General features: G+C 46.0%; 1 protein-coding gene across 6 annotated transcripts in view; it reads right to left on the bottom strand.

Annotated features, from left to right (window-relative positions):
- TRIM37 (tripartite motif containing 37) overlaps positions 1-24,547 on the bottom strand; it is a 1,151,903-nt gene that overhangs the window by 509,660 nt on the left and 617,696 nt on the right. For 4 of the 6 annotated variants that reach the window (XM_086954978.1, XM_086954981.1, XM_086954979.1 and 1 more), the window contains exon 16: positions 24,193-24,332. In XM_086954978.1, the coding sequence (XP_086811104.1) occupies positions 24,193-24,332 (140 nt within the window). The remainder of the gene's footprint in view (positions 1-24,192; positions 24,333-24,547) is intronic. The other 2 variants (XM_086954980.1, XM_086954983.1) reach the window with 1 other exon arrangement.

The raw sequence follows: 24,547 nt of genomic DNA, 5'->3' as shown, positions 1-24,547 counted from the left end.
GTAAACACAGAACGTGATATCTTGTCACCTTTCATAGCAAAAAAAACCATTAGGTTGGTGGACATTAGGTCACAGACTCAAGTAGAAACACAATGCCTCAGATATCTAGTCATTATGACCCTCATTCTGAAATACATTTAGCATCTTTACATAGACTTATGTTGCATAAATCATTTGTCCATTTCTTCTGAGCATGAAGTCTTCTTCATTCTTACCCAGTCAATTGGGACATATTGTCCCTGAACCTAAAAGCTATATCCAAGCAATCGTTTAGTCATGTGGTGCTCTTTCAGTCAGCCTTGCTTTCCAAGGATCAGCCTAATCATTTTGAGTGCATACTTACTTACAGTTGAACAGTAGGGTTTCTACTAGGATGGCTTCAAATGCATCCCAACAGCTTCATTAAAAGACAGAAGAGGTTCAGGAGTGTCCCAAGAAGTCCCAACATTTATATATTTCTGTGTGAATTGTTTCAGTTTTCTGTAGCATAATGCACAGGGCCTTTGCAGTTTTCACTATATAGTAGAAATGCTATGAAACCGTCTGAATGTGTAGCCCGAAACATTTTACAAATCGGGTAATAAAACTGTGTGTGTGTTACTAAGCCTTCAAATATAGGCCCAATGTCATAAGATGGCCCCACATATCTAGTCTTAAAAAAACACTATGAAAAGTTTCATGTGAGAAGTTGGCCTGGCATATGCTGTCCACTATTCTTGTGGGCACCTTGCACCAGTCCAAACTACCCTTATTGATGGTAGGTTTAAGACAACCTTTACAGAAATCTATCCTAGTGGTAGCTGTGGAGAGCAACCTTCAGGCTGTCTTGAAGGAATGTAAAGTAGCTTGTTTTACCAGTCTATAATCTCTTGAATAATAAAATGAAAGGAGAACCACACCAGGTATATACAAAAAATATATGTATTTATTCTAAACACACCCCTCTAGTCTCTTTAGGAGGCAAGAGGCAAAAGTACAATACAAGAACTTAAATAGCACACAGTAAATTTGCACAGTTTATGTTTTGCCCCAGGGGCCTCACAAACCATATACTAAGAAAGTGGTATAAGTACCACTCTGAGCATAGAGACAAGGCCTAGGGCCTGTAGTACCGCTAGGGCAACCAGGAACCACCCAAGGTAGAGACGCAGGAGATCCACAGGGGACGCGTGCAGTGTCTAAAGACAGCAGCGAATCACCATTGACTTCTATGGAGAAAGGTAAAGTTACAGTTTTAAAGGTTAACCCCTTGCATGCTTGTGACGGAACCGTTCCGTCACAAGCCTCTGGTGAGCCTGCGCTGATGAAATAATGGGCGGGCGGGTTCGTGACGGAACAGTTCGTCACAAGCACAGCTCACCCGCGAGCCGTGACGGAGCAGTTCCGTCACAAGCACGGAACCGCCGCGCGTCCGCCCCGCCCCCTTAGTGCTGCGGCGGAATAGCCGCCGCAGCGAAGGGGTTAAGGACACTTAGGAGTGGACTACGGTAAAACCCTTTCAGAACTGGACACTTCGAGAGTTAAGACCCACGAGAGCACTGAAGTACTCGTGTTACCTCGCCCAAGGAAGCCGGGTGAATAGCTGTCTTTTTGTGTCGGGTTTCGTCATCGTTTCCAATGGGGAGCTGCGAAGAAGTGCTGCAAGCGAACAGAGGAAAAGTGTCCGGATGGATCCAAGGGTGGATCGGAGATCTGAAGAACCTGAAAGCAGAGGGGACAGAGTCTGGGTCACTAGCCAGTGACAAGAAGATGCCAGCCGATGTCGGGTGATTTCAAGTGATGTAGGTGAAGCTTGAATCTTCAGCCATGAGGACCAGGAGGCGTCGACGATGACCAGGAGGTGGTTTCTAGCTGTCCCACGTCGGATGTCGAGTGCTGCAGCGTCGGTATCCGGATTGGACCCAACAAGCCTTGGCAACAGCAACCCACGCAGAATGGAAAGATTAGCTTCGGAACAGACCAGCAAGGTCTGAGGGACTCCCATTTTGGAGGGGAGTAGGGGCACGTCTGGAGCAACCAGGAAATCCCAAGAAACAAAGGATTTACTTTTGTGGGGACCCACCAGCCAACGGACTAGGGATCACAAAGGAGCCTCAAGCAGAAATGCAAAAGCGGGCCCACGGAACACTTGTGGAGTGTAGGCCCTTAATCTTTGAAGCAAAAGGTGCTCAGGGCTTGGACTACAAGTCGCCCAATGCACAACTTCGGGAAAACTTGGGAAGTCGATGCACTAGCAAATGTGCTGGATGTCCGGGAGTTCCGGTCCCACGTCTCTCGAGATAGCTACAGGTCTCAGCTTTGCTGGGGACTCGTGTCAGCCTCTGAGATGTCTGGAAGTAAGTGTCCTGTGTCGCAGATTCTTCGGGATCCGGCAGGAGCCTCGAAAATGCAGACCGGCAAGATGCTTTTTTGGTGCCTGTTTGAACAGGGGAGTCACTCCTTGACCTCACTTGTTGCCAGAAGATAGTAAATTTGTTCCAAAATATCAGGCGGCTTTTATCTTATGGCATTAGGACAATACCTAAGGAACATATTTTTTGTCCTTTTAGTCACTTTTATTTCACACACGCTTACCACTTGCACTGCACTCCATCAGTTTTCTCATACCTTGAACAATCACAGTGGCTGAGATCTTCTGAGAGTATGAGGTCTAGTATCCATGTATGTTAGCCTTGGAGCAACACTGGCTACATCTGACCCTCCTCTCTTAGTTCTCCAGATGAAGAAGCTCCGCCAAATGGGTGGGCTGATGGAGACTTTTCTCATGCCACTTATTGGGCAAACTATGTAGGACTGGTGAACTGGTTATTCTTGAGCATTCGAGGTTTTTTTGTCACACGAACAGACTGATTTTCTACCCGTAGTTGGATATTAGTCACTCCTTGACCCCAAGGGAGATTTCTTCCGTCTTCTAGTCGATATGGAATTTCGAAGGTCCAAGATTTATGTTTCAGAGTTTCGTCCAGGGTAATCTAAAGTCTCAGTGACTGGGTCCCTATACTTATACTAAGTTTAGGGGCTGGACTAACTTTAAGGTCCCACCTATGGGAGGACCTGTGGAGGGGATGGTTACACCCCTTCCCCTTTGACCAGTTCCGCGTCAGAGCTGGGGCTAAGAGCCCCAGTAACCGGTTTGAACTGGGAAATGCACGGGGGACACCTTGTGTGCCCCAGGAACTGTCTGGAAAGCATTCAGGGAATGCATCCCACCCTGCCCCAACACACTAAAGCCTGTCTGGGGAGGAGCTGGCACCTCCCTGGGCAGGAAACCTACTGTCCAGGCCTCCCCTGCCAGAGTTGCATCCAGCAGCAGGAGGTCAGACTTGGGTCTGTGGCAGCAGCATCCATTTTGTGATGCTGGGGCTCTTTTAAACATTTACCGGGTAAGTGTGTACATGTCTTCTCCCTATAGAAGGGTGGAATTCTACCCCCATCGCCAGAACTGGCGGGGATTAGGAGTCCAAAGTGTTTGACACCAAACACATGTTTTGATGCACCCATTCCAAAGTTAGCATTTACCGCGAGGTTATAATGCACATAAAAGTATATGATATGGCTGTATCATAGAACAGCTATAGGGAGGGATTCCGAAAGCTGCAGAGGGGCTCAGCTCATGCTGGGGCACCCTCTCACACAAAACCAAGCACTCTGCCTTCAGGATTGTTAAGGCCTGCTATAGGAGTGACTTATAGGTTTATGTGTGTCTATATATATATATATATATAGGTAGATATAGGTATACTATATCTAAGTAAGGGGTACAAGTACCACCTTACCCAGGCTGCAGTAGCAGACCTGTGGTGCCATTTTGGAAGGCTTCCCAGGGGTGGAATAATACATGCTTCAGCCACTGGTAGGCCTCTGGGGTACCTATGCCCTTGGTACCGAAGGTACCATATACTAGCGACTCACAAGGGTAACCCTGTAACCCATCTGGAGTGTACCTAATGTACATGCACTCACTTTAGAAAGGAAGCAGCTAGGCTAGGGTCCTGGTTAGCAGGGCCCCAGCCAGACTAAAGTCGATAAATCAGTGAAACACAGAAAAAAGTGGGGGTAACCATAGTAAAGCAGATCCTACTCTCCTACACTTCAGTTCTCAGAATTATTGTCCAAGAGAAAGGTGCCATCCTGTTTAAGTTGCGGCAAGAAGTGTAAAGATGAGATCACTAATGAGATTAGTGCTAAAAGCCACAAGAGTTCAGAAGTGCTGCCGTAGTACACGAGGAACTACTGGGATAGTGATAAGAATGAAGCTCTGTTACATTAAAAAAACAAGCATTTGCAATGCAATAGGTCTCGCATTATTAAAAATTTAAGCTATTGGCGTTGCATTAATATTTGCAACGCCAATAGCTCAAACCTTCACTAATGCACTAATCAATTTGTAAACACAGACACTCAAACAGAGGAACACAAAAACCTAGAGCTTCAAAAGTATACAAGGAAACAACACCACTGGGGGCAATAGAAGCACACCACAGTATTGTATACTGACAGTAATATAAATCATCTAAAATGGCAAGAAAGGTACCCATGCGTGGAGTAACATCCATTTATTTGTACAAATGCACCCCCTACAGCGGCTTCTATGGGAATAAATGGTTGACTGTTTTCATTTTGTTTCTGAAAGGTTAAGAACACAGGATGTGGAAATGATTGCAAAAAACAGTATCACACATATATTTTATGAAAATGGAAATGCTGATTATTCTGGTTGTTGAAAATGTTTTTTTTATTTACTGGAGGTATAAATTATGGAATGCATTGGAGCAGGTTTACTGAACTGCAGAATGCACATGTTGGGAGGTTTTAAGAGTCATCTATTTCTTTAAAATTGCGAAACTGTTTACCACTTAAGTTACTGAAGTGTATGTTTCGGGATGTACACACGCTTAGCCGCTGCACTGACGTCATAAGTAAAGTGCTGTAATGTCCCAGAGGATCAGGCTCCACCATACATGTAAAAAAAAACTAATGACGTAAAAAGTCTCACCTGAAACTTCTCCTCAAGTACTTTATAAGGCCCAGCTTTGTCAGCGCAATGACCCCTTACGGCAAGATGTCAAAAGGCCCATAACTTTAACTCCCTCCCCTTAAGAACCCAGCCTTAGTTTTCCCGAACCTCAGGTGATCTCTCGCGTTGGGTGAAGCTGTTTTGGTGTTGAGCACAAAGCTCACCCAATTAGATGGCTTTGTCTCAAATAATTATGGGGAAATTACAATTGCTCAAAAAAAGGTCTCTGAAATTGACAGAAAAAAGGATAAACAGCCACATTTTCTTCTGACAGCCCACACTGTATCTTTCCTTCAGTACCAAGCACAGCAGCAGGCAGGTCAGAAATAGACCTTGCATTAAATCATCCATCCTTGTCTTGGAGGTTTGTGCCCAAATATGGCTGTGTTTTGGGGATGTGTCGGTGGGTAGCATGAGAGGTGCTACCTACTAGATGTGCCGCGATTATTCCAAAAGTAAAGAAATAGATATTTTTTTCAATTTCTTTACTTTTTGTATAATCACGGCACCCGCGCTTTACTTTTAACATTAAAAGTAAAGCGCGGGTGCCGCGATTATACCAAGAGTAAAGAAAAACAAGAGAAAGGAGTAAATAAACACAAATGTTTCCAGCGTTTAAATTTCTCTAACAAATTTAAATACATGCTATTGTCCCAAGTATAATGCTCTCCCATTTACACTGCAAGAAGCAAGGGCACCTTTACTAATCAGTCAGCAAAACACAGGCCAAATACAATGAGCGGTGCGCGCGCACCAAAGAGGAGCGGGGCAGCGGCAGCGAGGCAAACACGCGCTGCTGCGTGTGCTAGCCACGGACGGAAATGGGTGTTGCAAAGGCGGGACATGCGTCCGCCTTTGCCCAATTCCGTGCCTTTTAAAAAAGAAAAAAAAAATACTACAAAGCCGATGGTGGGTGGCAAAAGCCTGGTCAAACGAACAGGCGTTTGAGCAGCTTTCAAAACCCCATTCAAAAAAGGGCTCTCGCTGCCCTAAAAATGAAAGTGAAGATCTGACAAAATCTGTATTAAAGAACATGGTGATTTTGAAATGAAGATGGTGTTGAAAAAAGACAAGGCAGTGTCATCCTACAAGGGAATGACAGAGGTTGTAGAGGTGTGGTGAGGCTGAGGTGCTGCAGGGTTAGAAGCAGAAAACAGCTCTAATCTTTGTCTAAAAAGATTTCTTAACGAAGTCCTACTTGAGTTGCTGCCGTAGTATCTGAGTCCAGGCAGTAATGTCTAGTAAAGGTATGGGCAACTTTCCAAGTGGTGGCTTTACAAATTTCAGAAATTGGCACATTTCTCAACAGAGCTGCTGTAACTGGCTTTATTCTAGTAGTGTGCTCTAGGCCTAGCTGGCAATGGCGTTTAAGTTAACTGATAAGAAAGTATAATGCATGAAATAACCCATCTGGAAATGGTTTGCTTAGAGGAGGCTAGACCTGTGCGTACTGGATCATAGTTAACAAACAAGTGATCTGATTTCCTGATACTTTTGGTTTTGTCCAAGTAGAATTTGAAAACCCTCTTAACATCTAATAAATGCAGAGATCATTCGGCTGGACTTGAGGGATTACGAAAAGAAGGAAGGCAGAAAGATTGTCTGAACACTGGGGTGAGTACTCATAGCTATACTGTTGGAGTGAAAGACAGTATATGGTAACTCATAATACAGAGCAGAAGTGATAGCCACCAAAACAGCCAAAACAGCCACATTCCAGGACTTATGGCAAAGAGACCTTATGGATTGGCTCAAATCGAGGGCTCATCAATTTGGAAAGGACACAGTTGAGTTCTCATAGAGGATAGGTATTCCTGGGGCGGAGGGTAGACACCTTTTAGAGCCCCCAGAGAAAGTCCTTTACAACAGAATTTCTAAAAAAGGGAACTTGTGAGGGAGATTTTCTGTAAGCTGCAATGGCTGCCAGGTGCACTCTGATGCAAAAGAACTGCAGCCCTGCCTGAGCCAAGTGAAGAGGATATGGGATGAGGACATCCTCTTGACATGAAAATGGGGTTGTACCCATTTTCTGTACACCACAAATAAAAAATCTCTTTCATTTGAAGGCATATGAATGTCTAGTGGAGGGTCTCCTGGCATCCTTGAGAATGTCCATACACTCCTTTGGAAGTCCTAAATGCCCATATTGAAGGAATTCAGGAGCCATGCTGCCAAGATGTAAAAGGGCTGTGAACCATCATTGGCGAGGCCACTCTGGGGGGATGCATCAACCTGATGTAAGACTGGTATAGCTTTGGATTCACTGCTGGGGTGAGAGGCGTTGGTGGAAAAGCAAATTTCTCAGACCAATTTATCAAAAGGGCATTCACCTGCGACCCTGGTTGAGAAAAACTGGATGAGTAGGCGTGCCATTCTCAGCCGTTGACTTCTGCGAACAGATCTATGTCAGGATACCCCCACTATTGAAAGATTCCTTGCAAGACGTCCTCATTGAGAACCAAGTTGTGATTGTCCTGGAAATTGTGACGGATCACCTGCCTGCCTGTTTTGAGTTCCTGGGAAATGGATGACCGTTATCGTGGGATTACTGGCTAGTAGCCATTTTGAGATGGTCGGGGCCTCTTGGGAGAAAGGATGAGTGTGAGTTCCTCCCCGATTGTTCAAGTAATGTATAGTTGTCGGTTTGGACAAGGATGCAGTTCATTGTGAGAGCTGGCAGGAAGGATATCGGAACCAGGTGGACTGCTCTCAGTTCCACCATGTTGATATTGTACATAAGCTCTCTGACCGACTGTACACCCAGAGTCTGAAGGGAACCCATGTGAACTCTCCATCCCTGGAGGGAGGAGTCCATAATCAGAGTTTGAGTGGGTGGTTCCTGGTTAAATGGTACCCCCCTACCATAAGATATTTCCACGGAGACAAACATGGTATTAAGTCTGGTGCATCTTGTGATAAATTGTTTCTCTTCTCAGCGGTTGGAAAGCTGGTTGGGTATTTTTACTGATGGATACCACAATTTGGGTATTATCTGCATAGGATGTTATTTCCATCCCAAAAGATCTAATTACTAGTGCCAGGTCTGAGAGATATACATTAAAAAGTGTGGGACTCAAAGAGGAACTGTGTTGGACTCCACATGGGAGTGTTAAGGACATGGAGGTGAAGTTACCCAGGACGACTGATTGTGCCCTATCAGAAAGAAAGGAGGAAACCAATGCCAGTGCTTTTCCAGAGATACCAAGAGAGTTCAGATGATTAAGCAAGGTTTTGTGGTCGACCGTGTTGAAAACCGCAGACAGGTCAAGCAGGACAATAGCCGCAGTGCTCTCTGCATCCATTGCTGCTTTTATTTCCTCGGTGGCCTTTATAAGTGCTGTTTCGGTGCTGTGTTCAGCCCTAAATGCACAAGTTACTTACCTTTGGGAAAGATGTATCTGTAAGAAACATTAGTTAGTTATAGATTCCTTATCTTAGAATTACCCCCAGGCGTCAGACTGGTTCTGGAAAGTTTTTCGTCAGCAATATCTCTGCGCGTCGGAAGGTGGCGTCGGTCAGCTCCACGTTCGTTATCAGAGTCGTGGTCTCCGGGATGACGTCACGCCTCGAGCCTCGAGTCACCCTCGAGCACTGACATCAGTTCTGTACATGACTTTCTGTGCCAGAAATGCAGAGCCATGCAAGACACTGACCATTGGTGCACAAAACTAGGGCCCCTAAATGGATGTTCTTAACCCTAGAAATCAGTTTGCAGAACGGGGAGGATGCTTGTGTGGTAAGGAATCTATAACTAACTAATGTTTCTTACAGAGATATCTTTACAGAAGGTAAGTAACTTGTGCATCTGAAAGAAACATGTTCGTTATAGATTCCTTACCTTAGAATAGATACCCCAGCAGTACCAACCCCGGTGGTGGGTCTACGAACCAAGATCACACCAGAAAGTCTTGGAGAACAGGTCAAAGAAGCCGTCTCTCCTGACTTGGCTCTCCAGGCAGTAGTGTTTGGTGAACGTGTGCAGCTATGCCCACGTGGCCGCCTGGCAGATGTCAGTCAGAGGCACTCCTCTTCCCAAGGCAGCAGTGGTTGCTGTCGCCCTGGTGGCGTGAGTGCACAGCCCCACTGGAGGCTCCTTTTTAGCTAGAGAGTAACAAGCCTTAATACACAACACGACCCATCAAGAAATGGTGCGTTTGTGTACGGTCTGACCCTCCTTTGCAACCACGTAGCCAAAAAAAAGTTGATCATCCACCCGGAACTGTTTTGTGTGATCAGATAGAAGGAGAGCGCACGTTTTGGGTCTAGACGGTGGAGCCTCTCTTCTTCCTTCGAAGGATTCGGAGGCGGAAAGAAGTTGGGCAAGGTAATGGTCTGCCCGATGTGGAAGGCAGTGACCACCTTAGGAAGAAAGGATGGGCAGGTCTTGAGAACCACCTTGTCCAGATGGACAGACAGGAAAGGAGGTTTTGAGGAAAGAGCCTGCAGCTCACTCACCCTTCTAGCAGTAGTGATGGCTACCAGGAAAGCAGTATTAAGAGTGAAGAGACGTAAAGGACAATTATGAAGCGGCTCAAAGGGAGAGTACATTAAGTGAGTACGAGATTCAAGTCCCACTGAGGCATAACAAAAGGCATTAAAGGAAAGCCTTTCAAGACACAGTTAACTACTGGGGACTTGAAAAGAGAAGGCTGTCACCCAAAGGAAAGCAGAGTTGGCAGAACAGTAGCCATTGATAGTGCCCAGAGCAGAGCCCTGCCGGGCTAAAGAGAGAAGGGCAGAAAAGGGATCCACTAGCCTTTGCTGTGCACCATGCCACAAATCTGTTACACCTGCAGGCGTATGCCGTCTTAGTGGAGTGATGCCTGGCTGCCAAGATTATGTCACAGACTTCAGGAGGCAGGTCGAAAGAAGTCAACTGCCACCGCTCAATCCCCACACAAAGAACTGGAGACTAGACAGGTACGAGTCGAGGACTGTCCCCTGCTGCTGCGACAGAAGATCCTCCCGCAGAGGCAGTCTGGTCAGATGACCGATGGCCATGTTGAGCAGCTCAGGATACCAGACTCTTCGTGCCCAATTGGAGCCACAAGAATGACATGGTCCCAGTCGCGCCTTATCTTCTTCAGAACTCTGGGCAGAAGTGGTATAGGCGGAAAGGCGTACAACAGACCGCAATTCCACTCACGACGAGAAGAGTTGCAGAGCGAGTGCCGCCTTGGAAATTCCAAAGTGCAGAATTGGTGACATTACGTGTTCTCTTTGGTGGCGAATAGAACTAACCAAGGCTCTCCCCGCTGTTGAAAGAGACCTTGCACAACCTCTGAGTGAAGAGGCCATTCGTGATCCATCATGCACTTGCGTCTGAGTTTGTCCGCATTGGCGTTCAGAGAACCTGCCAGTTGTTGAACCACCAAGGAAATGCCTTGATGTTCCAGCCCTGTTTGTTGCAATACCACATGGCGGTGGGGTTGTCCGAGAACACCTGCACCACTCTTCCCGGGACAGACAGAAGGAATGCCTTCGGTGCAAGATAAATCGCCTGAAGCTCCAGGCGGTTGATAAGAAGCCCAGACTCCGCCGGAGACCAGAGGCCTCTAATCTCCACGTCCTGGTTCGTGAGCCACCACTGCAGTTGTTGCGCAGTGCCCTCCGAGTTCTGGACATAGTCTGACAAATTCCCCCGATACTGCGCCCAATGGAAATTCAGGTCCCACTGCAGAGCCTGCATATGCCCCCTGGCATGATTGATCAGCAGGATTCAGTAGGCCATGAGGCCCAGCAGCCGCAGGGTCATTCTGACTGAAACCCGGAACAAGGGCTGGATGATTGGAATCATAGCCCGAATGTCCCGGACTCGCTGTTCGGGAGGATAGACCAGAAACTGCATCATGTCCAGAACTGCTCCAATGAAGAGGAGCATCTGAGAGGGAATCAGGTGTGACTTCGGCACATTGATGGAGAACTCCAGCTGATGCAGGATGTCAGCCGTAGTTTGGAGGTGGGAGACGACTGCCTGGGGCGAGCCCGCCTTCAACAGCCAGTCGTAGAGATAGGGGAAGACTGAAACCCCTGATCTGCGACCACCACCATCACTTTGGTGAACACCGGAGGGGCTCTGGTAAGGCCAAAGGGGAGCACGGTAATTTGAAAATGCTCGTTGCTTACTGTGAACCGCAGGTAACGCCAGTGGGCTGGCAGGACGGGGATGTGGAAGTAAGCGTCCTGCAAGTTGAACGCTGCCATCCAGTCTTGCGGGTCGAGGGCAGACAAGACCTGAGCAAATGTCAACATGTTGAACTTCTCCTTCCGGAAGAAGTGATTGACGTGCCTGAGATCCAGGATAGGACGCATGCCTTTGCCCTTCATGGGAACCAGAAAGTAGTGAGAGTAGCAACCACGACCTACTTCTGGGACAGGAACGCGCTTGATAGCTCCCTTGGCCAAGAGAGGCGTAACTTCCTGCTGGAGAAGTGCCAGATGATCCTCAGACATGCAGTGGTAACGAGGTGGCATATCTGGAGGGGTTGTCTCGAAGAGGAGGGAGTAGCCCCTTCGGACTATCTGAAAAACCCACCTGTCCGAAGTGATGGTACACCAGTGGGGGAGGCGATGGCGAACCCTCCCTCCCACTGGCGTTTGATGGGCCTGAAAGGTCAGACTAGGAGGGTTTGGAGGTCGCTGCAGAGGGAGGGTTGGTGGACTAACCCGCCCGCTGGCCCCCTAAACCAAGACGCTGGTTCCCATGATTCCGCGAAGGCTGGGTACCTTGCTGCAGCCTGTGGCCCTGGGTGGGACGTACCAGGGCACGCCTTCCGTAGCCACGAAAGGGGCGAAAAGTAGACTGCGCCGGACGAGCAGAGAGGCCCAAGGACTTGGCTGTAGCCTACGAGTCCTTGAAGCGCTCTAGGGCATGGTCTGCTTTGTCGCCAAAAAGGCGACTGCCATAAAAGGGCATGTCCATCAAGGTGTTCTGGACATCCCCTGAAAGGCCAGTGGACCTCATCCAGGCGTAGCGACAAAGCGCTACCGACGTTGAAATAGTCCTGCCCAGCGAGTCGGCGGTATCGAGCCCCCTAGGATCGTAAACTTAGCTGCATCCCTCCCGGCGGCGACAGCCTGGAAGAGCACTGCCCGTGCCTCTTCCGGACACTGAGAAAGCACTTGCGCCACAGTATCCCACACCATTTGGGAATAAGGGCCCAAGAGACATGAAGTGTTTACGGACCGCAGTCCTAGGCTGGTGGAAAAGAAAATTTTCTTCCCAAGATTGTCCAGCTTCTTGGATTCCCTTTCCGGAAGAGCGACAATGCTGCTTCAACTTCTTCTTATACTTCGACTTACCCGACCCTGAGTGCAAAGACTTCGAGCCAGACTGATGGTGGCTCCGCGACCGGTCCCTCGACCTCCCTCTCAATCGGGACCTCGAATGGCACAGAGCCGACTACCATTGTAGCAGCTTTTGAGACTGCTCCTGCAAAACCTTTGGCGTCAACAACTGGCAGTCGGAGCATGACTTGGGGTCGTGGTCCCGCTCCAAGCAAAAGAGGCACACGCGGTGTGGATCCGTCACCGACATCAATCAGTTACAGGAACCGCAGGCCGTAAAATCAGGCATCCTTGTGAATCTATTCGGAGCCGGAAACTCGAAAAAGACGTCGACAAACGTCAAGAAGAACTTAGTCAAAAAATTACTGAGGTACCGTTCTTCCCGGATCTGCACTGGGTGGAGTGGAAAAAGAAAGAACTGACGTCAGCGCACGAGGGTGGCGTCTAAATAGCTGCCGCGTCATCATCCTGGCGACCCCAAAGCGGAGCCATCTGAAGCCACCTTCCGCCGCGCAAAGGTACTGCTGATGAAGAAACTTCCGGATCCAGTCTGACGCCTGGGGGTAATTCTAAGGTAAGGAATGTATAAGCAACAGGTTTCTTTCAGATCTGAATTGCGATTCATTTAGAAGGTTATGTTCATATAGATATGAAGCGAGCTGGTTATTCATAACCTTTTCTACCAATTTGGCTGGGAGGCACGATATAGGCCTATAATTGCCTGGGTCTAGTGCATCCAAGTGGATTTTTTCAGAAGCGGTAGAATCGAGGCCCTTTTCCAAATAGAGGGAAAGACACCTTCACTGAACATGGAGTTAAAAATGGAGGTAAGACTTAGACCAACAATGTCCGGGGCTTGTTTAAATATCATGGGAGGGAGAGGATCATGGGGAGAACCCGATTTTATTTTAGAAATATGGGAGATGATCTCATTAACAGTAAGTAGGGAAGATCCTTGTATTAAACATGTTAAAGAAGATGACAGATAAACAACATGCTATGATTTCCGGAACCAAGTGAATAATCTTCGGGGGTTGTGGGGAGATCCTGCATTAATCTTTGTAATAAATTCTATAATCTGCGCAACTGGGAGAGCTGCAAAGTGTCCAAAACTGACAGACTTAATTCTTAATTTTTTTATAGTTTGAAAGAGGGTTTTATTTACATATTTCGCTATTTTTATTTCTTCTGTGAAGTATTTAGATATGACCGCAAGGATTGATTTTTTATAGCATCCTAGGCAGATTTAATACATTTCCCGCTCCTCTAACTTATATTCAGTGTGCCATTTACACTCTTGTCTTCGACAGTCCTGTTTGGTGGTTTTAAGAGATTTGTCGAACCAGGGTTGTGACATCTTTATTTTATTTTTGCCCAGACCCTCACTAGGAACGATGTCATTAAGGGACGAGCTTATCCAGTTAAAGTCATCTTCTGTCATCTGGTCCAAATTAGTGTCTCTTTAGGGAAGTGATTGTGATAACAGACAGTCCAAGTCAGTAGCTTGGATTTTATGCAATGCACGGTTAGCCTGACGTGGCTTACGTGCTGTTGTAAGAGAGATCGCTTGCAGTCTTAGGTTCTATATTATTGCATAGTGATCCGTCCAGGTTAATGGTAGAGAGTGGGTAAAATTAATATTAGGGTTGTTGGTGAAAATCCCACCTAGCAAGTGACCTGCATGATATATGGACCCTTTCACTATTTGAGTAATGCGGAGACCTGACAGGGTGTCAAACAGGTGTTCTGTTTCGGAATCAGAGCGATTTTTCAAATTAAAATCGCCGATAACCGTAAAATCAGATTTCAGTAAAAGGGCTTCCAGTAACTGGCTAAGTTTTTCTGCAAATGTTGCTCTTCGTCTAGGGGGATGATAAATAAGCATCCCATTAAAAGACTGAGTCTTTGTGACTTCGATGTTTAATATATCCACCTCCAATCCCTCAACAGTCACTGGGTTAAAGGCCACTAGCAAGTGCTCTCGATAAATTATTGCTAGTTCCCATCACCCCCTTTTTTTTAGGTCTGTCGAGATGGAACACCGTATAACCATCAGGTGTCGCTCCTGATATTTCCAGGCCAGGCGAATCGTCTGCCCATGTTTCTGTCGCAAACGCCAAGTCTATATGGTGGTCAGAGTTGAATTAGGCTACTTCCATATGGTGTTTAACCATTGATCTGGTATTCATAAGAGAACAGATAATAGCTGGCCTGTCTGTGATGGGCTCTACCCTGTTCGAAAAACTTTCAGGGATAGTGCCTACCATGGGCGGGTGAAGGGTCAGAAAACTATTATTACAACTTGAGCAGAAGATACACGGGGGTTAAGTCATGGCTGCCATGCTTATTGGTAGACACTTCACTGACTTACCCATTACCTTGATGTCAAGAAGTGCCTCTCATGAGTAGCTCAGCGTCTGAAGTTAAACTGGGTGAAAAAGGCCAGGGGGGCCGGCACTGGGCCTGCAGCACACATCCGCTGCGCATCAGCGCCATTCTTTGATTTAATAGTGTGAGTGTAGGTCAGGCGGACAACTAGACCGCCGCCGACTGAAAATGGCAGATGCAGTCGGAAACTACGAGAATAGTACCACTCCCTCGACTCAATCAGCACGGAAGTGCCTTGGTGGACCGTGGATGAAAGGAGTCACCAACTAAGGACCGGCAGACTAACCCCAGAAACAAAAGGTAAATGTTGTTATCTAGCATATTATCTGGAAAAATAAATCACCTAGCACCGATAAGTAAAAGAATAATAGGTAGCATGAGTTGATTAAAAAGTAATAACTGGGAGGCTTTTCACTGCGTCTGAATATTCTGTTCCTATGAGTAATCAACCTGGTTTTGATGGACTCTATAAAGTTGTCTTGCATGATGCTTTGACCAGGAAGTCATACCCTTCCTGGACAGTGTGCGTATCAACTTTGTGATATGTGGCTGCAATTGGTGTAATTCTGTTGGATGTATCAGTGACATTGAGGTGGTGGGCATGGCTGGGTATAGATTCTGGTCTGTATCAACCAGGGGATCAATGTTATAGCCATCGTACAGTCCCACAGGCCATCCTTAAGTTGGGGTCTATAGGGTTCGGCATGGACAGTAATCAGCAGGGTGTAGTGGGCTGCCCTCCCTATAAGATGTGTGGTGGTTCCTCCAGTTAATATGAAGGTGAAGCATATGTAGGTGGTGGAAGAGGAGGATGAGGAGGATGAGTAGGATGAGTAAAAGGAGGTTGAGTATAAAGGGGGATGGTGCCCCTGTCCTTGGGCATCTTATCCTTGGGATGGGGAGGAGGCTCAAATGCAATCTGCTCCTCAAAAGTCAATTTCCTCTTCCTTAAAAGAGTCTCCTGTGGCTTTGACAGCAGCCTTGTGGAGCTTTTGCCTGTCTATGAACATATGCTTTTGGTGAGCATCTAACCACTCCTCCTGCAGATGATGGAGGATAAGTTGCTCTGAATCCTTGGAAATGCCTGTTGCTTGTTGTTTTGGTGCTGTGGGAGCCTTCAACGCTTAGACTCGTGTTTGCACTAATGTTGACTTCATTGTGAGTTTATGCTTTCGTGCGAGGACCCTCCAGGCTTCAAAGGGGCCTGAGGCTTCTGCAAGACCTTTGTGGATGTAGAAGGGAGACTTCGTGGCTCAGAAGACTTTGGTCAGTGCTGACCATGGCCCAAAGGGCTGTTTTGACTTGGGCTCGAAGTCCAAGACCCTCTGGGACGGTTCATTGACCATAGAGGGGGTAAAATCTGCGCATGTGTGTAATTTGTGTGGGTGCCAACAATACTCAGTTGAAGTCTCGATGGTTGTAAAGACTCCAGGTTTTGCAGATGTGTTCCCTCAAACTCAGAGGGGGAGCTTATCTCCAAGCTGGACTGGACAGTTGGCATTCTGAGGGAGCAGCATTTTCCGGTTTCAATGACGTGTTCCCCAAAAATGTCCTAGGTGTCGGCCTCCTGCCTCACCATTCACCGATGTATCCCCCACCGCTCTGTTGGTACTAATGAATCTTCTTCAACCAGAAGGCGAGGTAGGCCCGGCAAGTCGCGTAATTGTGCTTTGGGAGAGGCAGAGATTGCAGGCTTGATAATTGATGGTCCAGGTGAACTTGAAGGGCATCCTTTCCAGCACTGATTTTACATTCTTGATGACAAGGTTCTTGAGACAAGGGGCAGAGTGCCCCAGGAGGGGGCTGAAGCCATGGCAGTGAGGCATCAATAGGAGCTCGGTCTTCAATGTATGATATGTAGAAACAAAAAAAAGATTCCGGATCCGTCTCAATGAGTTTTTCTGTAAGTATGGAAATCGAGCCGGCCCATGGGTAAAGTGCTCTATTGTGCTGAACATTGATAATGATCAATATGAGTCCAAATACGAACGTTGGGGGAGGTAGGGTGGGGGAGAAGGAGGGGGGGGGGGGGTAATAAAGGAAAATGTTACTTACCCAGTAAGCATCTGTTCTTGACATGTAGAGCAGTAGATTCACATGCTTTGCATACTCCTGTCATCTAGTGTAGGGTCTGGATGTATGCAAATTGTTTTTCTTCGAAGAAGTCTTTCCAGTCACGAGGTAAGGTGACTCCTCCTTTCGGTGATAGTGAGCATGGGCATTAACTCCATTGTTAGATTATCTTTCCACAGAGGGTTAGAACGGAGTTGGTGAGTGTAGGATAGAGATGTCCATGCGTATGGATGTAAATTGAGAACTTCAACAATTTCAGGAGACCGGGGAGGCGGTTGGCGCATGTGAATCTACAGATTTACATGCCAAGAAGAGATGCTCACTGGGTAAGCAACATTTTCCGTTCGAGGATTGTGAGCTGTAGATCACTTGCTTTGCATAGACTATAAAGCAGTATACTCCCAAAGCGGTGGCTAACCTGCAGTGGTTGTAGTTGTTTGAAACAGTATTTTAAGAACTGCTTAGCCTACATTTGCTTGATGTCTCGCAAACGCATCTACAGAATAGTGCTTTGTGAATGTGTGCGGTGTAGACCATGTTGCTCGGCTAGGGGAATATTCCCTGACATAAACACAGTAGCCTCTATTTTGCAAGTGGAACATGCTCTAGGGGATATTTTTAAAGTTCTTTTTGCATTGGCACAACATTTTATAATCCATCTTGCAATACCAGATTTATATATGGGATTGCCTTTGTGTGGTGGAGAAAAAGCAACAAATTTTGCTTTGTTTTTCAAAATTATTTGGTTCTTCCTACATAATAGAGTATAGCTTGTCTAACAAAGTGTGTATGTAGAGCTCGCTCTAATACAGAATCAGGTTGAGGAAAGAACACTGGTAACTCAACTGATTGATATGAAAGGCAGAAACTACTTTAGGGATAAATTTAGGAGTGTTTCGAAGAGCCACTGTATCTTTATGAAGTTGAAAGAAAGGCTCTTGTATAGTTAATCTCCAAATTACATCAACTTTCCTTAGTGAGGTTATTGCTATGAGAAAAGCAACCTTCCAGAAGAGGAATTGCAACTGACATTTGTGCATTGGTTCAAAAGGTGGACCTATTAGCCTTGCTTAGGTTCCACTCTGGTGCAGGGGGAACACCTTGGTGGTATCACCCTTTTTAACCCTTCCATGAAGGCTTTGATCACTGGTACTCTGAACTGGAATAAGTGTTGTCTATTTTGCAAGTATGCAGCTACCGCTGCTAGGTGTAAACGGATGGATGTGTGAGACGATTTAGATTGCTGTAAATTCAACAGGTAACAAGTGATGTTTTGTATAGAGGTATAAAGTGGATTGATGTTATCACAATAGATATCAAACCGTTGCCATGTTGCTGCATAACATACTCTAGTATTAGGTTTGCTAGCCTCCTTGAGAATATTCATACAGTCTCGTGGTAATTATAAATAACCAAACTCTATGACTTCAGGAGCCAAATCACTAGGTTGAGTTGTCAGGGATTTGGATATCCGATTTCTCCATGGCTCTGAGTGAGGAGACTGGGTGTGAGATGTAGCTTTTGATATGGCACCACTGACCGTTCTAACAGGGTGGTGTACCAAGGTTTAACAAGCCCATGTGGGTGCGACTAAAATCAATGTGAGGGATGTTTGTTTGAGCTTTTGAACCAGTAATGGAATTAGTGGGAGAGGCGAAAAAGCATAAGCAAATATTCCTGCCCAATTCATCCATAGAGCATTGCCCTTGGATAGACGGTGTTGGAACCTGGATGCGAAGCTTAGGCATTTTGTGTTGTGGACTGTAGTAAACAGATCTATCTGAGGAAATCCCCATTGTAGAAAGTAGGGAAGAAGAACTTGGGGGTGAAGTTCCCACTCGTGATCTTTCTCTCTGTGTCTGCTGAGTAGGTTGGCAATTTGATTGTCTACCCCTGAAAGGTGGTCTGCTAGGAGATAAATTCTGTGATGAATTGCCTAATTCCAAATGCTTTGTGCCAGGCGGGACAGCTGGAGAGTGTGTGTCCCTCCCGGTTTCAGAAGATAACACATTGCTGTCATGTTGTCTGTGTGGACTAAGACAGTTTTGCATAGAAGTTAAGTGTGGAAAGATTTGATTGCTAGGAACACTGCTAGAAGTTCTAGGTAGTTGATGTGGAGACGTTTGTGATTGTCTGACCACAGACCTTGTACCGTGTGATGTTAGAGATGAGCACCCCAACCGGTTAAAGATGCGTCTGCTGTCAGTACTGTCTGTGGAATCGGGTCTATGAGGGGTCGCCCTTTTGATAAGTTTTTTAGGGTTCCCCCACTGCGGAGAGCGATGGGTGCAGCCATCTACCAACACTAGATCGGTTAATTGAACCTGTGACTGATTTTACTGACACGCTAGACATTCCTGCAGAGGAGGCATGTGAAGCCTTGCGTGAGGTACGATTGCAATGCAGGATGCGATCATTCCCCGCAGCTGCATAAAAACTCTGGCAGGTAATGTTTGATTGAGTTGAATATTGTGAATCCTGGCTACATTGGGAGAGGCTAAAGCTTTGAGAGTGTTGAGAGAAGCTCCTAGATACGATTGCACTTGCGCCGGGCACAGATGAGATTTTTGTGCATTGATTGTGAAACCTAACTGATGAAGTAGGTGTACTGTTGCTAGAGTGTGTGGTATACAGTTCTGGTAAGTGCCCACTTTGATAAGCAAGTCGTCTAGGTAAGGAAAGACATGGATACACGGTCTTCTGAGATGAGCAGCTACTACTGGGAGACATTTGGTGAACACTCTGGGGGCTGTTGTGACGCCAAATGGAAGTACCTTGAACTGGTAATGTTTCCCTGCTATCACAAATCTGATGTATGTGCGATGAGCTGGATGAATTGGAACATGAAAGTAGGGGTCTTTTAGATCCAAAGTTGACATGAAGTCACCTAGTTGTAAAAGAGAAGGTACCTGTTGCAGAGTCACCATGTGAAAGTGCTCTGACAGTATGTATTTGTTTAATTCTCTGACATCTAGAATAGGTCCTAATGAGCCGTCCTTTTTGGGAATTAGAAAATAAAGGGAATAAACCCCTGACTCTTGGTACTGAAATGGGATTGGTTCTACAGCCCCTTTGAGTAATGGAGATTGCATTTCTAATTGTGGCAAGTGATGGTGGTCTGTTGACAATTCGTAATATCGAGGTGGAATGCTTGGAGGGTTGTTGGTATGCTCCAGGCAATAACCACGCTGGATAATTCCAATCTCATATTTGTAGTTTGTTATTGATTCCCAAATGGGGAGCAAGTGTTGAAGTCTTCCTCCGACAAGTGTGGAACAGTCAGAGGGCAGTGTGGGGAAGTCACTGCTTATTTGGGGAAGGGGAATTGCAGGGTGTGTTTTTATTTTACTTCTACCCTTCGGACCGTTTCCCCTGTGGCCTCCTCTGAAAAAACCTTTTGTAAAGGATGATTGAGAAGGGTTGTTGTAAGAGGAAGTGTTTTGGTCTTTCCTTGTGGATTAGGACCCTCCCCCGTAAAAAGCCCGCCAAAAGGAACCCTATTAGAGGGAGAATGAAGAGCACCCATGGATTTTTCCACATCTGTATCTATTTTCATCTTTGAGCACTTGATCAACTTCAGGGCCAAAAAGATGTTTTTTGTCAAAGGGTATGTTTAGAATAGATTGCTGTACTTCAGGTTTAAACTCTGAGATACATAACCAGGCAGGTCTCCGGAGTAGGATGCTTGTATTGATCCCTCTAGCTGCAGTATCAGCCGCATATAGAGCGCATCTAATGTAGTTGTTGGAAAGGAGTTTACCTTCCTGAACGAAGTCTTGTGCTTTGGCCTTATGTTCATATGGGAGAAATTGTAGAAGTTGTTCTATTCCGTCCCAGTGGGCTCTATCGTATCTTGCAAGGAGACCATTGGTGTGGGCAATAGGCCAATGATTAGCTGCTTGTGCAGCTACACGTTTGCCAGAAGCATCAATTAGGTTTGACTCTTTATCTGGGGGAGGAGCATCCCCAGAGGCTTGAGAAATAGCTCGCTTTCGATCACTGGATACCACCACCATCCAGTGGCAACTGACCCTTAATAAATATAGGGTCTGTTGGGGAAAGGTTGTATTTTTTATCCACTCTAGGAGTGAGGATCCTAGCATGTCCAGGGTCTTAAAGATGTCATCTGTGTGCCTTAACATACCTTTAAGCATAAGCAGTGTCTGACTGGATTAATGTGTTGCTAGAGTTTCAAAGAGAAAATCCTCCTCTAAGGATTCTTTATGGAGCTCTAGCAATAAGCTCCAGATTGTCATTCGGTGGAGATGGTCTGTCAGTGTAACGATCTGGGTCTGTATCCTGTGGAGGATCGATGGTAAAATCCATCCAAGGATCTATTGGTGACTGTGTGTCATCATCAGTGTCATCTGCATCAGGGTGAGGTAGAGGAGACTGCATAGGTTTAGTGTGCACGAGATCAAATTGTGGCGGAGAGGGAGGAGTAAGAGATGGTAGTGTGTAGAAAGAACTAGTTCAGACATGTTTCTTCTTCAATGGAATTGTAGAGCTGTCGTCATCCAGAAGCTTGTGTTTGGATGGCGGTTTAGCATGAATATGTCCAGTATCTGGATTAATATAGAGTTTTTTCAATTTCGGATCAGATTTGGGTCGTAAAATGTACATGCTTGGATCCGATTGCGGTACTGGCAGCTATGTAATTTTCGTCACTGAAGCTTTCAGTGCTGAGCTGGAATATCCTTCCAGTGCCAAAGATTTCAGCTACGAGGAATGCTGCCTTGGTTTCGGTGTCCAAGGTTTCAGCTCCAAGCCTATTTTAGGTTTAGATCTCGAAGGTTTCAGCTCAAAAGTCGATTTTGGCCGACTCGCTCCCGAGCTGGAAGGCTTGTGAGAATGTTACGGTGCTGAGGCGGAGCACTGGAAACTTCGTCTCGCTGCTGACCTTGGCCTGAAGGCAAAGGTGGTGCTGATACCTTAGATTTTCTAGGGACGGTGGAAAGGGGGAGGGGAGGTAGTCTTCCATACTCATGTCCCCTTGTCTCTGCGGCACATCGTCGTCTTCGTGGACAATCTGCAACTCTGCCTCAGAGTCCAATGCCGCTGAGTTCTTCTTCGGCTGCTGAGACTTCCTCTTATTCGGAGTCTTCGCCGAAGAGATCCGGTGTGTCGTCCAACTGCTGCCGCTGCATCTCTAGACATCGAGCCCGATGATCACTGAGAGTTTTCTTCGATCTGAAGGATCGACACGCGTCACAGTCTTGTTCTTTGTGCTCAGGGGGCAAGCACAAGTTACACACCTGATGTAGGTCAGAACACGGACAGTTCGCGTGGCACAGGGGGCAGAATTTGAACGGAGTCTGTTCCATCGACCAGGTACCGGACCGATGCGGATAGACCGGAAAGCTGCCCATGAAATTGAAGATTTTTTGATGTTGAGTCGAACCGCAGAGAAAAGGGAATGCACTCCAAAACAATACCATCGAGGGTAGGCGGATTGAGCACCAAGGGGAACCTGAGGACAGATTACGAAACGGAGCACAGCAATACACGTCCGAAACCGATGGCGGAAAAAAAGAATCTAGCATGAGCACTATCTCCGAAAGGAGGAGTCACCTTACCTCGTGACTGGAAAGATTTATTCGATGGAAAACAACTTGAAAAAATTCGGACCCAACAATAGATGGAAGGAGTATGCAAAGTATGTGATCTACAGTTCACATGACGCAAAAATCTAATAATTTAGCAAGGGGCCACGAGCACTGCCAACGAAGGGAACTATCCCTATACCTTGTGGCTCAAAAGGCTTCTTTGAAGAAAACAAGATGCAAATGTCCAAGCACAACACTAGATGGCAACAGTATGCAGTGCATGCGTATCTAATGCCACACGTTTTACAAACATAGGTTTCCTTTCTTTTCATGCATCCCTGAGTTTATTTGGATGAAGAAGCACTGCTCTATATTAGATGATTATAAACTTAATCATATTGAAGATTCCTGAATGTTTACTGTTTCTTGCGTCAGATATGGGAACCTAAAACACTGACTATCAGAATCATCTATTGCAGTTCAATTCAATCACTCAATTATAATTGTGCGCCCAATCTCTAAAGTTGAGTCGTTACTTGATTGTATTCTGTGGCACTTGTCTATAGATAAAGAATACTGTCCCACACAGAGCTCTAGGGTCACAGTTACTTAGTTTCATATAAAAACAGAATCCGGTCTTGGCCCGCCACTCTAGGATGAATCCCAACAGTCCAATTTGAGTGTGTGCGCCAAACTGAATTTTCCATTATTACTTTCTTGGTAGCAAGGGATGTATTCTTTTTCATCAATATGGTGAATTTGCTTAAGCTCAACATTTATGGATTATTGCATGCTGCTGATTGACCACACCCAGTATTTTTCCTGCAATAGAGTTTGACCTTATCAAGCATGGTTATCCTGTGACTTAGCTTAGGTGGCAAGGGTAGCTACTAACGAAGATGGCCGAGCACCATAAGGGGGTTTGCACTGACATCAGATGTGCAGAGAACATGATTAACAGGTTAGAGGAAAGTACAGGCATAGTCGCAGACAATGAGTGTGATCTTTATGAGAGAACAGAGCTGAAGTAAAGGCAACATCAGAAAGAAGGCACCCCACTTCCCCATGCTTCCTCTCATTTGGATGGTACAGAAGGCCGTGCTACGGAAGGGGCAAAGAAATGCACAGACTGTTTAGTTAGTGGACATTGAAAAAAAAGATGCTGGAGTATGGAGTAGTGACAGCTATAGTCCGGCTGAGCTCAGGAACAGAATAGAAACCATTGGGGATGGCCAAGTGGTATTCGCCTCAGAGTCAGAGACAAGTGGAACGTAAACAGGAAGCAGTCATTTTAGTACCAGTGAAGCATACAAAGACACAGACCGTGTTCAAACGGCTGGGGCAGCTGAGTACATTGGAAAGTTGAACTGGTGGTCAACTTAGAGGAGGGATTATCAACTGGGGTGGCCGTTTTGGAGTTAGGCAGGGACTATTACTATTGTGACAGCAGCAACAATGCTAAAAGTTTCTAAAACAGTTTTCAACTGGGAGGAGAGACCATCTATTGGACTGCTGTATTAACATCTCCACAGAGTCAAGGGCAAAAAGTCTGGCCTGTAGAGCAGCTACAGACAGAGATGGATTGAGACTGGAGAGGAGGACAGAGAGAGTAATTGAGGAAAACAAGGCTGTCTCATTGGAAAAAGACACAGAAAAGGAATTAGAAGTAGTTTAATCTTAGACCTAGAAAAGCAAAGGCCAAACAGAAGGGTAAGGACCATCTCCTGTGGTACCAGGTTTGCCAGTGGAAGCCCCAAGTACTGCCTACCCTAAAATGGATAGAAATACTAAGCTCACTTCTGAAAGAAAAATTTGAACAGTCAACTTTATCATTCACGCATATTTGTTTTGTATTTCATGTTTGGCAGAACAGGAACTCACATGGTTTCTTCATCAATATCGTTCTCCTCAGTGTTGCTGGTTGCCGTTGAACTGGCAGAAGAGCAGCTGCCGTCCAGGTGGATTACTTCATCCTCAGCAACAAGTTCAACATCCAAATCCCCATCCGAGAGATCATGCTGCTGGAACAAAGTATATAAATACAGCAATTTGACAATCAAAATCTTTCTCTATACATTTAACATTGAGTTTATCAGTCAAGTGATCCCAGTTGCTGGACTTCTAAGCAACTACAAAACACAGGGTATGTATTATTAGAAAAACAAAAGGCTGAGTTAATTGTTAGCTACACATATGCCCACGTATGAGAAAAAGTGAAAACTGAAAACTCTTCTAA

The sequence above is a fragment of the Lissotriton vulgaris genome, chromosome 2_1, assembly GCF_964263255.1.
Source record: "Lissotriton vulgaris chromosome 2_1, aLisVul1.2, whole genome shotgun sequence".
NCBI classification, from domain to species: domain Eukaryota; kingdom Metazoa; phylum Chordata; class Amphibia; order Caudata; family Salamandridae; genus Lissotriton; species Lissotriton vulgaris.
Note: the sequence above shows the minus strand (reverse complement) of the source record. Positions and strands in the feature narration are given on the sequence as shown.